Raw genomic sequence first — 14,934 nt, 5'->3', positions numbered from 1 at the left:
CGAAATAGCAGCACAGATCTCTGATATCCAAACTGATAATGGAGATTGACTTGGCTGGCCTTCATTCCTCCCTGTCCTTCCTTAGATATTGATTGGCTGGGTAATTTCCAGGTGTATTTTTTTTTTAATATCTCTGATATTTGCATTTTTCTTTTTTTTTAGTTTGGAGATTTGGTTAGGGTGGATGGAAAGGAAAATTAGGTGGCATGTATCTATGAATGAAAGATGGCCTCTGTGTAGTAGGGAGATGTGATCTTGGCTTAAGGGATCAAAATGTCGAACCAGTTTGGTTGGGGGTAAGAAACAGTAAGAGGAATAAGTCACTAACTACACTACAGAGTATAAATTATGAAATAATGGGGTTTGTAAGAAAAATATCATTAACAATAGTGAGCAATTCAAATCTTCCTTTATAAATTGATCAGATCAAATCAAATTGGCAGGTTTGGATTTGAGGACAAGTTCATAGAGTACATTTAAGACAGCTTTTGTTTGGAACAGTGCATTCTGGAATGACTGAAGGACATGCTGTTTCAGATTTGGTAATGCACAATGAGATTTAATGAACAGTCTCATGGCAACTAATGCAGAAAAAAGCAATCATAACACAGTATTTCATATTCATTTTGAGGATGAGAAACCAGAGTCTAAATCTAGAGTTTTAACCTTAAAAGGCTGCTATAAAGATAGTGACTGGAAAACAGATTAAAAAGTAAAATGGTAGATGTTTATGGATGTATTTAATAATTCTCAATGTAGATACATTTCAATAAGGGAAAAAAAAGACTCTACAAGAACAAAGAACCATCAGTGCTTAACTAAAGATGTTAAGAATTGGTATCAAACTGGAAAACAAAAGTGATGCAATGTCACCACAATTTGTGGTAGATGGATCCAGCAAGGGATGAAGAAGAATCAATGAAGAGGGAAGAAATAATTGGTGAGAATGTATAACCAGACAGTAAAAGCTTCGACAAGAATATAAAAAGGCAGAAAGTAACTAAAGCAAACATTTGCACCTTTTTAAAGAGGTGGGACTAGAGAATTTATAATGGATAACAAGGAATATTTGCAGACACTTTGAACATTTTTTAAAAAAGCTTACTTTTATATTAGAATGCAATGTGATCATCCCAACAATAAATCTGTCTTTTTCTTTTAAGCAATTTGTCAAAGTTTTTCATCTTGTATTCACCAGGACATTTTGCAAGAAGTACTAAAGTAAAGGGAAGACATCATTTTTACTGAGAGGAGCACGCTGATTGGTTGGTAACTGGGCTTGGACAGGGTTATTGCTGTGGAAAACATATCAGCCGGCAATGACTGACCGTTAATTGTCAAGCTTTGCTTAAATTTTAAACCAAGCAGATGGACTCTATTTTGTCAATAATTGCTGTAAAATTGAGCCAAAAAGTTGTTGTTATCAATTTTTATTGACTTGAAATAGGTGCAGTATAGGTATATGAGTGTTAATGTATGTACTTCCTCGTACACGCATGAGCTACACTGAAAGCATGATTGATAGTCCTAAATTGTCAGCTTCATTCTTTGCATACTCAGGATTTCTCAGCAAGTATTGTGAAATTATTTTGTCAAATTTAATGTTGGACACTGTTGCATATATTGTAAGTACAGGCTGATTGGGTTCAGTCAATAGTTTGTTGTGAACAGTGATGTTTGTTTCATTTGATCTGCCAGTCATTGGAACGTACAGCCGACAGATCAAACATCATGCCTGCGCTGAAACTACATAAACCACATTACTTGTTTGTGTGTGAGACAGAATGTGTTTTTGGCTTAACAGCAGTATCCTGTTGGTGGTGAACACCACTTGTGTTACTTCCACATAGTAACAGTGTAAAGCAGCTAGTGTCACATATTGGTTAAAACTTTGAGGCACCTTATCATTCTGGGGTGGTTTAAGCTAGACTGGACATTTTTCAGTCTTGAGAGTGACAGCCTTAATCCTGTTCATGAATTTGTACATTGTGCAATGCGCAATTATCTTATCACGATAGCCATTATCCCTCAGGATGGCTATGATGCACCCCAATTTCAACATCAAACTTGCACAGGCCTGATTCAATAGATTTCTAATTATGCCAATCTTATGACAGTTAACTGTCGCTCATCAACGAGTGCATTCTCTATGGCAATGCCTCTGCCAGTCAGACTCCAATTGCCAATCTATCAACACTGTCCTCTCATGCGATGTAGATGTTGCTTTAATTTCACTTTGTTATTTCTTGTTAATTGTCCTGATGAGTGCAAGATGAAAAACTTGATTGCAACATGTCTTGTTCAGCAATACTTAAGGCAAATAAAACTAGAGCGCATAGGTTTAAAGTGAGAAGGGAAAGATTTAAAACTGACCTAAGGGGCAATTATTTCATGCAGAGGGTGGTGCGTATATGGAATGAGCTGCCAGAGGAGGTGGTAGAATCTGATACAATTATAACATTAAAAGGCATCTGGATGTGTATACGAATAGGAAGGGTTTAGAGGGGTATGGGCCAAATGCAGGTAGATAGGACTAGGTTAATTTTAGGATATCTGGTTGGCATGGACAAATTGGACCAAAGGGTCACTTTCACTGCTGTTTGTTTCCAAGGAATAGTTGAAAATTGGGGTGAAAAAGGACCAAGGCGCTTGAAATAATCACTATTGCTCATGAAGTAGAACAGAGAAAACTAATGCCGTTTAAAAGCTGACAAGTCCCCTAATAGCTTGCTTCCTAGGCTCTGAAAAAAAAATTGCTGCAGAGACTTTGAATGAATTGATTGTAAGTAATTTTGGAATATTATGTTCTAGTCCCAGTAGAATCATAAATTGAATTGAATTGATTGTCACATGCACCGAGGTGCAGTGAAAAGCTTTGTCTTGCAAGCAATACAGACAGATCACGAAGTTAAGTAACATCGATAAATAGCAGCAAAAACCAAATCACAGGTACAGGCGAATGTTAAGAGTTTGAGAGTCCATTCAGTATTCTAACAACAGAAGGATAGAAATTGTTGCATAACCAGCTGGTGGGTGTGTTCAGGCTTCTGCACTTTCTCCCCAATGGTAGAGGTTGTAGCAAAACATTGCTAGGGTGGGATGGATCTTTGAGAATGCTGGTGGCCTTTCCTTGACAACTGGCCTGGTAGATGGATTCTATAGATGGGAGGCTGGCCTTTGTGATTGTTTGTCTGGGCTGAGTTCACAACTCTCAGTAACCGTCTCCAATCTTGAATTGTACAGTTGCCATACCAAGTAATGATACATCTAGACAGAATGCTATCAATGGCACACCTACAAAAGTTGACAAGGGTATTCGCTGTCATACCAAATTTCCTCAGCTGCCTGAGGAAGAAGAGACATTGTTGGGCCTTTGTTATCAGTGTGTCCACACAAATAGTCCAAGAAAGCTTGTTGTGAATGACCATCCCAGGAGCTTGACCGTCTCCCCTCGTTCCACCTCTGTGTAGGGGGAGAATGAGTAACATCCTGCTGAAAGTCAATAATGAGTTCCTTGCTTTTGCCAGCATTGAGAGACAGGTTGCTGTCAGTGTGCCATTTATCCAGGGCTTCCACCTCCCGTCTGTAGTCTGCTTCATTGCTATCTGAGATTCGACTGACTATGGTGGTGAGATCAGCGAACTTGTAAAAAGGCATTAGTCTGGTAATTGGTGACGCTGTCATGGGTATACAGTGAATACGCACCCCTAGGGAGCTCCAATGTGAGTGTTAGTGACAATAAACTATTGTCCCCAATCTTCACTGATTGTGGCCTGTGGGTCAGGAAACTGAGGATCCAGTTGTAGAGAGTGGGGCTTAGTCCGAGATCACTAAGTTTAGTAATCAGTCTCGAGGGGATAATAGTGTTGACTACAGTTCAGCCTTCAATGAGTAGGATTCTTACATAGCTGTTCTTGGTGTTAAGATGTTCTAGGGTGGAGTGAAGGGCATCTGACGTGGATCTGTTGGTCCGATAGGCAAATTGGAGTGGGTCAAAAGTAGAGGGGAGGCTGGAGTTGGTTAATGCCATGACCAGCCTTTCAAAGTACTTCATGATCCCAGAAGTTAAGACCACGGGGCAGTAGTAATTGAGACATGCTACATGAGCTTTCTTAGGCATAAGGATGATGTTGGCCCTCTTGAAACAGGTAGGGACAGTGGCTTGCTGCAGGGAGAGGTTGAAGATGTCCGAGAAGACTTCTGCTGGTTGATCTGCAGGCTCTAAGTGCACGGCATTATACTCTGTCTGATCCCATTGCTTTCCTTGGATTCACATGAAAGAAAACTGATCTGACCTCTGATGCAGTGACTGTTGGGATAGTTTGTCAGGACTTGTCGGAATAGGTACTATCTCTCCACCCAAATTCTACTCAAAGTGAACACAGAAGGCATTGAGATAATCTGGAAGGGATGTGTCATCATTTGCTATCTTGCACTGTCTCTCTTCAGAACCTATGACATCATTCAGTCCTTGCCATAGTCGTTGGGTGTCTGTCTGGAACTCTAGTTTGGAGTCGGTATTGGTCCTTGGCTGTCGTAATAGCTCTGTGAAGATCATATTTGGGTTCCTTATGTTTGAGTGTGTCTCCTGATCTGAAGGACTCACGCCTGGTTTTTAGCAAGTTCTGCATGTCCTCATTCATCCAGGGTTTCCTGTTGGGGAACACCTGGATTGACTTGCTCGGAATGCAGTCCTCCACAGACTTGCTGATAAAGTCTGTGATGGTGGTGGTTTACTCGTCCAAGGTACCTGTGGTCTGTTTGAACATGGCCCCAGTCAGCTGATTCCAGACAGCACCGGAGTTGATCCTCTGCCTCTAACCAGTACTGGATATGTATTCGTGAGGAGGTCTCCTGCTTGAGCTTCTGCCTGTAAGCCGGGAGAAGAAACACGGCATTGTGGTCTGAGCTGCCGAAATGACGTGGGTGGGGCAAATGGAGCGGTAGGCATCTCTGACAGTGGTGCAGCAGTGGTCTAAAATGTTCAGGCCCTTGGTTGTACGTTGGCAACACCTTCCTTAGATTGACTTGATTGAAGTTGCCAGTTACAATAAATAGGGTCTCCAGGGTGTTAGTGGTAGAGTACAGCACATCCAGAGCTTCCTCAACTTTTGCTTGTGGTGGTATGTACACAGCAGTTAGTATAGCAGTGGTAAATTCCCGTGGTAGATAGAAGGGGTGGCATTTGATGGTGAGGAATTCAAAGTTTGTGGAGCAGTGGCTGCCCAAGGTTGCAATGTCCGTGCACCACAAGTTGTTGATTTTTAAAAAGCAAACCCCGCCACCCTTTGTCTGTACGGTCCATACAATAGATAGAGAAACCACGAGACTGCAAATATAATGCACCTGTTCTTCAAGACAGGCAGAAAATGGGAAACTACAGGCCAGTTAGTCTTATATCTGTTATTTTGAAGGGTTCAAAAGGAGGTAGTAGCTGGAACATTTAGAAAATTTGTAATACAATTAGGCAGAGTCAACATAGTTTTGTGAAACATGAAAATGTGATTTGCAAATTATTGGAATCCTTCGCTAGCATGAGCACGGTAAATGTAGGGGAACTGATAGATATCATTTGAATTTGGATTGTCTCAAAAATGCTTGAGCAGGTTGGACCTACATTTATTGAAGTTTAGGAAACGAGATGTGATCATATTGAAACAGATGAGATTCCGAGGAGGCTTCACAGGGTAGATACTTTTCCCCTTCATGCAGAATTCTTGACCCAGGTGGCCTCCCAATTTGACTGTAATATGGAGGAATTTCTTCTTTAATTTACCACTAAAGTCATTAGGGTTTGGAATTCTCTACCTCTTGAGAACTGAAGTCTGATTCTAAAGTACAACAGTGATGATACTTCTAAAGTATTTCATTTGGCTGTCAGGTGCTCTAAGACATCTGGTAGTCATGATAAGTTATTGAATCAAAGAAGAGGCTTGAAGAATTAAGGTTTATTCCTGTCCTGAGTTTTTAATGTTATCTTCACCTGAAAAATTGCAGCAGTTGAATTTCTCCTCTGTCCAGGATGATATTTCAAATTAACATACCTGCATTTTTGAAACGGAATCCCATCATGATTGTAAGTAGCATCCCAAGATGCTTCATGTAGGGTAATTTGCATTAAATATTGTTGCTCTGACCAGGCAACTACATCCACCAGTTGCTGTCCCTCAGCAGTGGTTCACAAGCAGTGATAACAAATTGTTTAGTTGATCTGAATTGTTGCAATTTGATCAGAGAATCTTTGTAGCTCAAACTGAATTCTTTTCTTCCTTGGGGCTTTGAGGTTTTTGGAGTTAATATGTAACAAATTGCTTCAATCCCTCCTCCTTCCTCCACCATTCCCAGGTACCTATTTTCAGAAATTCTTGATGAAGGGCTTATGCACAAAATGTTGACTGTCCTCCTTGGATGCTGTCTGATCCACTGTGCTTTTCCAGTGCCACTCTTTTTGACACCTACTGAGTAGACTAACCCGAATCATAGCTTTTGTAAAACTTCAAAGAACAGCAAAAATTATTTTGTGTGTGGCTTTCCAACTAAGACATTAGCTGAGGAGCCTCAAATTTTGTTATCTGTACTTCTGCTGAAGAAAAGTGTTTGAACAATCATGTCATCCAAAGCATGTTGTGAGAAATGCTGAAACTAGTTCACCTTATTTCCTGTGTTTTTTTTAATTTGTTATTGGGTTGTGAAAGTTGCTGGCAAGACCAACATTTATTATCTAATTCTACTTGTCGTTGATGAAGTGATGGTGATCATTGAATACCTGTAGTCCACAGTGACGTTTGGAAAATAATTCAAGGATTTGGACCAAACAACACTGAAGAATTGATTAATGTCAGTGGCTTGGAAAGGAACTTGCAGGTGGTGATGCCCACATGTATCTGCTGCCTGTGACTGTTGAGTTGTTAGAGGTAATGCAGTTGGAAGGTGCCATGGTGACTTTGTCGTGCATCTTGTAGATGGTACTCATTGCTATCACTGTATCAGTGGTGGAGGGAATGAATGTTCACTGTGAGGGATTGGGTGTAAAGCAAGTCTAGGACTGCTTTGTCCTGGTTAATGCTGAGCTGCTTGAGCGCTGTTGGAGTGACACTCCTCCAGGCACGTGGACGGGATTTCTGTCACACTCCTGACTTGTGTCATGTCGATGATGGGTAGGTTTTGAGGAAACAGAAGGTGAATTTCTACACCATTCCCATGCTGCTCCCGTAAAGTGTGGATTTGTATTCTCTCAGTACTGCAAATATTCGTCCCCCAACCACTATGGGTTAGTACAGTTAGCTTCAAAGTCCTGGGGACTTAGTAGGAAAGGTCAGCCCAGGATTTTATTTGGTGATTCAGACGTGGTGGGAGGGGCAATACACAAGTTTGTGATATCTTGAGATTAGCTGTGATATTCCTGTGGTTGAATGACACATATATTCACATGTGAAGAACAATCACTTCAGAGTCAGCACCAAGTAAAGCAGATGAAAGGAAAATCCCATCCCAGTACCACACGATTGTATGTGCAGCTAAAGGGCAACAGACACAATCTTTTTTGAGCAAGCTGATAACCTAGCGAGGTAGAATTCTCTTTGTGTCTATTATTCCCATTGTTGCCATAGAGCTTAAGTGATGTTGACTAAAAAGTCCCTAAATAACTGTCTGGCTAAACTTGCAATGGAGAGGATTCCCCTAGCAGTCCAGTTTGAACCATGAAACTATCAAATGGGAAAGTGAAAAGTCCCCAGTGTTAGGCAGTACTGTGGTGGCTAATTTTCAAAAATAAACCAATTTTTGTGCTTTTAAAAAATTTCCTACTTAATCAGAACAACAATATTAAGGTGCATTTGTATTTTTCCGGCTTCCTTTTATTTGACCTTTTTTTTTGACCCAGTCCCCCACCTCCATCTTCTCTCAGACACTCATTCCTACTCGGGAGCCAATTGCATGAATTCTGGTCCCTGCCTAGCACTTGGCCCAAGTGAGCACAAACAGTACCTTAGGGGAGCTTTGATAGTGAACTGCAAATGGTTGTTTTCATAGTTGAGTAGAGTTCTGTGTTTCGTTTGAAATCCATCCTTGCTTAGATCCCAGCTCAGTTTGGTAGGGAGTGATGATGACTGTACTGTTTTTTGTTTTCATATTCCTTTTTACCTCTGTCCTATGCAGAGATATATCCCTACTGGTGCCTTGTTTAAGGGCAAAAGCTGGCCCCAAATTTCCTTGCTCCCTCCCCAGTTGAAGTTATTGCTTAATTATCCGAGTGGAATCATGATCCTTAGGAGAGCTAGTTAGAGGCTCCTGTGCTATGACGGTTAATACCTCAACCTACATGCCCAAGAGGTTGTGGAATGTCAATTTACTATATTTGCTGATGGACCAGAATCATAGTGGCCAATCAACCTCCTTCTGCTCTCTCTGTTCATAAATCTGTCTTAAGAACTGCATAGCTAATTCCATTCATCTTTTCTAGAGACCCGCCACTGTTTACCCAGTTCTCTTTTGATAGTAAACAATGCAAGTGTAGAGGTTGAATGCCACATTGGCTTTATTGGTGAGAGGATTTGAGTTCAGGAGCAGAGATGTCTCCGTGCAATTAAGCAAAGCCTTAATGAGACCAAACTGGATTCCTAATCTGAAGAAGCATGTCCTTGCTATGGGTGGAATGCAGTGAAAGATTGCCAGACTGATTCTTGGGATGACAGGATTAACATATGAAAAGAGACTGGACTGGTTATGACTATATTCACTGGAATTCATGAGAATGAGAGAAAATCTCATAGAAACCTATATAATTCCAAAAGGCCATTTAAAGACTGACATAAGGCAAGAGATTCTCTCCCAGAAAGTAGTCAGCCTGTGGAATCCTCTGAAATAGAGAGTGCTTGAGGCTAAAACATTGAATATTTTCAAGAAGGAGATACATATATTTCTTGGGGCTGAAGGGACAAGGGCAGAAACAGGGTACTGAGTTAGAAGACCAGCCATGATTATATTGATTATCAGAGCAGACTCAAAGGGCCAATTGGCCTACTCCTCCTACTTTCTATGTTTCTATGCAATTCACAATTGAATCTACCTCCACCTGCATTCTCAGGAAGTGTATTACAACGCTAACCATGAGCTACATCTTCTGTTGGTTCTTTTGCAGTCTCCTTAAATTAATGTTCCATTTCCTTTTTTCAGTCATTGTATTTGGGCATTGCTGGCTGAAGGTGGTGATGAGCCACTGCCGTCCATGTGGTGTAGGTAGATCCACAATGCCCTCAGAGGGAGTTCCTGAGAAGTGGTGCACTGACAGTGAAGTAATGGTGATACAGTTCCAAGTCAGGATAATGAGTAGCTTGGTGGAGAACTTGCAGGAACATCCACATGCATCTGTTCCCTTTTCCTTCCAGCTGCTAAGCGTTCTGGGTTTGGAAGGTTCTATCTGAGGAGCCTGGAATGAGTTGCTGCAGTGTACCTTGTTGATGGTACGCACTACTGCTAGTATGTGTTTGGAGATTGATGAGGTGAATGTTGAAGGGCATGGATGGAGTGTCAAAGATTTCAATTGTTTCATAATTTTTAATTGTTTCAGTACAAATAGTGGGGTGAAAGGTTATCAGGGCAGTTGGGAATGTTGATTTGAAGTGAGTCAGATCAGTTATGATCTTACTGCGTGGCGGAATAGACTTGAGAGGCTGAATGGCTTCCTCCTATTTCATGTAATCTTGAGAGAGTTGATCTTGTCTGGATCTGAATGACAATTAACTCCACTTATTCTTTCGTATTCTTTACAGGTTACCTTTGACCCTGACGTTTTCTTCAACATTTTGCTACCTCCTATCATATTCTACGCAGGATACAGCCTCAAAAAGGTAATGGTAGCACAACACCCTTGTCATTCCTATTGGTTAAGTGTGCAAAGGAGCATGAACTTTGTCTGGGGTATGACTATTCCTGCTGAGCTGCTAAAATCTCGTCTTTTTAATGACAATCAAGAGAAGACCGAGTTTCAACCTTCTCTGAAGGCTGTGGGTGTTCTTGCACCTTTAATAGTGCAAAGCATCTAATATTCCTTCCCTCACTATTTATCCTTTGTGATACTTCCACTTCTCCTTTTGTACTACTTGCTTCTCATAAGAAAACAAATTTGGGGTATTAATTAAAACTGTGCCCACATCTTCTGCTTTTACACCTAAGTTACTGTTTTAGGTTTCGAGATAGTTCTACTCCTTCCTGGCCCTGCTTTTTCTTTAGTTAACCTCTTGCTCTTTAAGTATCTTTTTGAGCGAGAAATTACGCTCAATGTTTTATTATTAGAGAGGAATAGAACTGAGCTATCTGTTGGATTGATCTGGTTTTGAATGAGGCATTGAACAGAGGCCATTTCAGGTGCAAAGAATAAGACCCTTTTGGAATGTTTTTGAGGTGGAACAAGCAGGGCAATTCTTGCTACTCCGCATACGTTGCTGAACCACCACTAAATTTAAAAAAAACATTTTCCTTGCTGTGAGCAAATTGACTGCTATTTTTTTGCGGTACAGTGTTGATTGCACTTGAGAAGCTACTAACTCGATTGACATCTTGCCATGATAATGTATGATGGCTAATGAGTAACATTGCATTTCCTTCTATTCCCATAGACTGGCTGAGACGAGGAACTCGCGATTCAAACATTCTATGCATCTAATCCCACATCTAATTATTTCAGAACAGAATGTAACTAGCAAACCACATAAGCATATAAACTAAATCTCCTCAATCGGGACTGTCAGTGTTAGCATAAACAGAATGTGGGCATTGTTCTGGAATTTGAACCATGGTAATGTTTTGTATATTTTTCAATGATTAAAGAGATGAGCACTGGCTTAATGTTTGCCTCATTGCATGATTCTGTGTAAATGAGTTTTTAAAAAAATAAAGCATATACTGCCAAGAAGCTTCAACTTAGTAATTGCATCAATATTTTCCAGGTGGAAAATAAGTTCAGAAAGATCTGATTTAAGGATACAAACCTCATATGTATGAATAGAGTCTGATTCAAGCCAACACCAGGTTCAGTCAAATAAGCATGCATGGGCTGCTTTTCTTTTTGAGAGTTAAACCAGAGATTGGTTTACGCTGATTTCAGTGGTCATTGGGATTACAAGGTCAATGTGTGCAAATGGCTCTCTTAGATCATTTGAAAATCTTTAGTGTAATTCTTAGGCCAATGTAGTCATTAATCTTTCTAGTGTGTAGTGATGTGGTGCCCCCTACTGCCATGACCCCCTGGTGTATTGACATGCAGGTTCATTTTCCAGAAAGTATAAATGGTTGCAAAACAAAATCTACTGTATACAGTATTGTAAATATATTACTTCAAAGTGGTGCCTTTTCATTATATTATGTTCTCTAGAAATCCGACCTGAAATGTTATAGAATCGTAGAATCCCTACGGTGAGGAAGCAGCCATTTGGCCCGTCGGATCCATACTATCCCCTCCGAAGAGCATCCCACCCTTGACTCCCCCAAACCCTGGTCCTGTAACCCTGCATTTCTCATGGCTAACCTACCTAGCCTGCACCACCATGGACACAATGGGTAGGTTAGCATGGCCAACCTACCTAACCTGAACGTCTTTGAACTGTGGGGAGAAAACCGTAGCACCTTGAGGAGACCCACACAGAAAAAGGGAGTGGGTATAAACCCTGTGCAGACAGGTACTTGAGGGTGGAATCCAACTGGGTCCCTGGTGCTGCCACCTCTCTCCACAGGTGCTACTCTGCCTTCTGAGTTCCTCCAGAATTCTATGTTTGCTCCTTTGTTTCTTTCCTCCTCCCATTACTGGTCTATTTGACTTTGCACCATAGAATCACCAAACTGTTACAGCATACAGGGAGGCCATTTGCCCCATAATGCCTGTATCTGCAATTCATCTAATGCCCTCAAACCTCAGCGTTGCCCCATAGCCCGACACAATTTTCTTCTGTAGTTAATTATCCAATTCTCTTTCGAAATACTCAGTTCAATCTGCCTTCACCACATTCCAATCAGCATATTCGAGATCATAACCACCCACTCTGCAAAAATGACTTAATCCTTATTCACTCTTCTTGTCATTTGAACTCTGCTGCACTTTTACACTCCCTCTCTAGTTCATTTGCCTACCTTTCTTCCCATTTTCACTTGCTTAAAATCTATTACATTTAAATTATTTTTTTTTCCCCAGTTCTGGCATTAACACTTTAAACGGTCTTCCAGAGATGCTATCAGATCTGCTGAGTAATACCAGCCTTTTCTGTTTCTATAAACTACCTCATTGGAAGATGATACTTTCAAATAGGTGTCTATAAAACTTTTACCCACCAATATGGCCAGATTTGAGCAATTTAAGAGCTGAACGTTTTGAAGCTGCAGTCAGGTGTCTCCAATACTCTGTACAGGGTATAGTGTTATCTCTCTCTTTTTTTTTCAAATGGAATTGAGTAGTGCTGTAAAATATTTTAATCAAGTTGATAAGCTGCCTGGAAAAAAGCCAAGTTAACTTTCTCCACAAGTGTCATATTTTTGGCATGGTAATTTATTTCCATATAAATATCCTGCAATTCAAAGGATGCTATTACTTGAAAATTCACTGAGATGCAAAAAAACAGCAACACCCTATAATTTCTCTAATTCCAGAAAGTTCGCTTCAACTCCAGACATTTCTGCCTTCCCAATGTGATCCTTACTGTGAGGGAAGAGACGGAGGGATAATGGACTGCGTCCAACTTGACAAGTTGGCCCAACTAAGATGAGCCCAATAGCTGCCACCTGTGCTGAATGATTGCCCTATGAACTTAGATGATTGCACGTTACAATTCTTATTTTGTTTCTCTGTTGCAGAGGCATTTCTTCAGGAACCTTGGCTCTATCCTCGCGTATGCGTTTATAGGAACTGCAGTGTCTTGCTTTGTCATAGGGTGAGTATCTGCTGGACATGAAAAACTGAAGGACACTCCTCAGCCAGTGTCATTTCACTTAGTCACTGCTTGGTGAGGTAAACATTATTCAAGTTCTCCACTGCTTCCTTTCAGCGATAGTAGTGATTCCTTTGTGACATTATTTGTCCATCTGTGTTCCCTTTCCTGTGACTGCTCTGTCAATGTCAACTAAAACAAATCAGGGGAAATAGGATTGTTGGTGATGTGAGGGGCTGGTTGGACACTTATCTGGTTGGGTTGATAGTTTGTTTCTGCGATGGGAAAGTGGGCTTCTGGATTGCTATTTGAAAGGGCCAGTATGGACTCAGTGGGCTGAATAGCCCCCTTCTGTGCTGAGCTATTCCATGATATTATCAAATTCTCTGCAAAACTATGAAGGAATTTTACTTGCAATACTGTAGCTGCATAATAATTACCTGTACTATTCCTTTACAAGAATGGGATGGAATTTTAATCCCTACAGTGGGTTTCTCATTGGAGAGTTGATTTGAAGTACCACATCATCCCTTTTGGGCAATATTCACCAACAGGCCAGCAGCAAATCAACAACACCATCCTGGTTTCCCCCACCCCCTGCCTAATCTCCAAGCGAGTTATCCAAGCTTTGCTCCTGTTCTAACAGCCCCCGTCCTCTCAACTGTCTTCCCCCCCAAGCCCCTCACCATTGCGTGCGTGCTTATGCGCGCACACGCGTGCATATATAGTCTCTCATAAGCATGTACATATTTTATATACACCCTTGTGTGCATTAACATGAGTATATATGTGTGCTGATGTGCACATGTACACATGCACGCCTAAATATGTGCTGCACGCAAATATATACACTCCTACAAGCACGCACACATGTGCAAATACACACCATGCACGCATACATTTTATTAATTTGTACAGACACAGAGACCCACCAACACCAACTGTCAAGCCTGTCAAGTTGGGTTTGCAGTGGGGAAGAAAAGTTTGGGAACCACTGCTCAGGCACAGTTTAAAGTGTCCTGCTCACCTCCAAAACCACCTCCAGGGCAGTGCAGAAAGCACAAGCTGTCCTGCTTGAAGTTCTGGTTAAATATGGCTAACATTGTAAGAAAATCATCCAGTGCTTTGTAAAGTATTCTGTTTGTATCAGTGTTTCAAAATGTTAAAAGCTCTAATTTAATACATCCATAATGTGATTGTATTTCATGAGAAATGATTACGTTGTCACAAGTAAAACTGACAGGGTTCAAGGATATTCTGCTTTATCTGGAATGTCAGTGAGAAATGGAGATCCCAGGATTTGGTTTAGATGAAATGAACTAGCATAAGGAAAGCCCACGCAACAGAACCTTTAAACCATAGTGTGATCATGGTATTTGGGATTCCAAATGTGCTTTATAACTTCATAATGTTACATTAGCACATTGAAATGTCATTAATACAGTATAATTTACAGAATTATTTACAACTTGAATAGTATTTACAAGATCATTGTGAAATTCATGTTGTTTTTATGTTCTCTGGTTTTAAAAAAAAAATGTAGAAAGCAGCAACCATGCCTCAGTTGCTTCTATACTCTTCCCCTCGCCCCAATCACAAATCCTACTCCAGGCTTTGAGCACAAAAATAAATCAAGACTGACGCACTCCTGAGGGAGTGTTACACCGTCAGAGATGCTATCTTTCAGACGTGCTGTAAAACTGAGGCTCCATCTGCCTGCTCCAACAGATGCTAACGAGCTCTATTTTGAAGAGGAAAAAACAGCAAAGTATTTCCCAGTATCCTGACCAATATTTATCCCTCAACAAGATTACAAAAACCTGATTATCTGGATATTTGGGAGCTTGCTGAGTGCAAATTAGCCATCATATTTCCTACATCACAACAGTAGCTACACTGCAAAGGTATTCCTTGCTGAAATGCACTGTAGATCACAAAATGCTGTAGAAAGAAGTCTTTTTTTTCTCTTTGTCAAAGTTCACTTCATCTGGATTTGAATGTTAGCTCGTGATATTCCAGA

General features: G+C 40.7%; 1 protein-coding gene across 2 annotated transcripts in view; it reads left to right on the top strand.

Moving 5' to 3' along the window:
- Positions 1–14,934, top strand: part of slc9a7 (solute carrier family 9 member 7) — a 153,760-nt gene that overhangs the window by 67,943 nt on the left and 70,883 nt on the right. For both annotated transcript variants that reach the window (XM_060826256.1, XM_060826255.1), the window contains exons 3-4: positions 9,771–9,848; positions 12,841–12,917. In XM_060826256.1, the coding sequence (XP_060682239.1) occupies positions 9,771–9,848; positions 12,841–12,917 (155 nt within the window). The remainder of the gene's footprint in view (positions 1–9,770; positions 9,849–12,840; positions 12,918–14,934) is intronic.

This window comes from Hemiscyllium ocellatum, chromosome 6 (assembly GCF_020745735.1).
Source record: "Hemiscyllium ocellatum isolate sHemOce1 chromosome 6, sHemOce1.pat.X.cur, whole genome shotgun sequence".
In the NCBI taxonomy this organism is placed as follows: domain Eukaryota; kingdom Metazoa; phylum Chordata; class Chondrichthyes; order Orectolobiformes; family Hemiscylliidae; genus Hemiscyllium; species Hemiscyllium ocellatum.
This window is presented reverse-complemented; position numbering and strand designations above follow the sequence as displayed.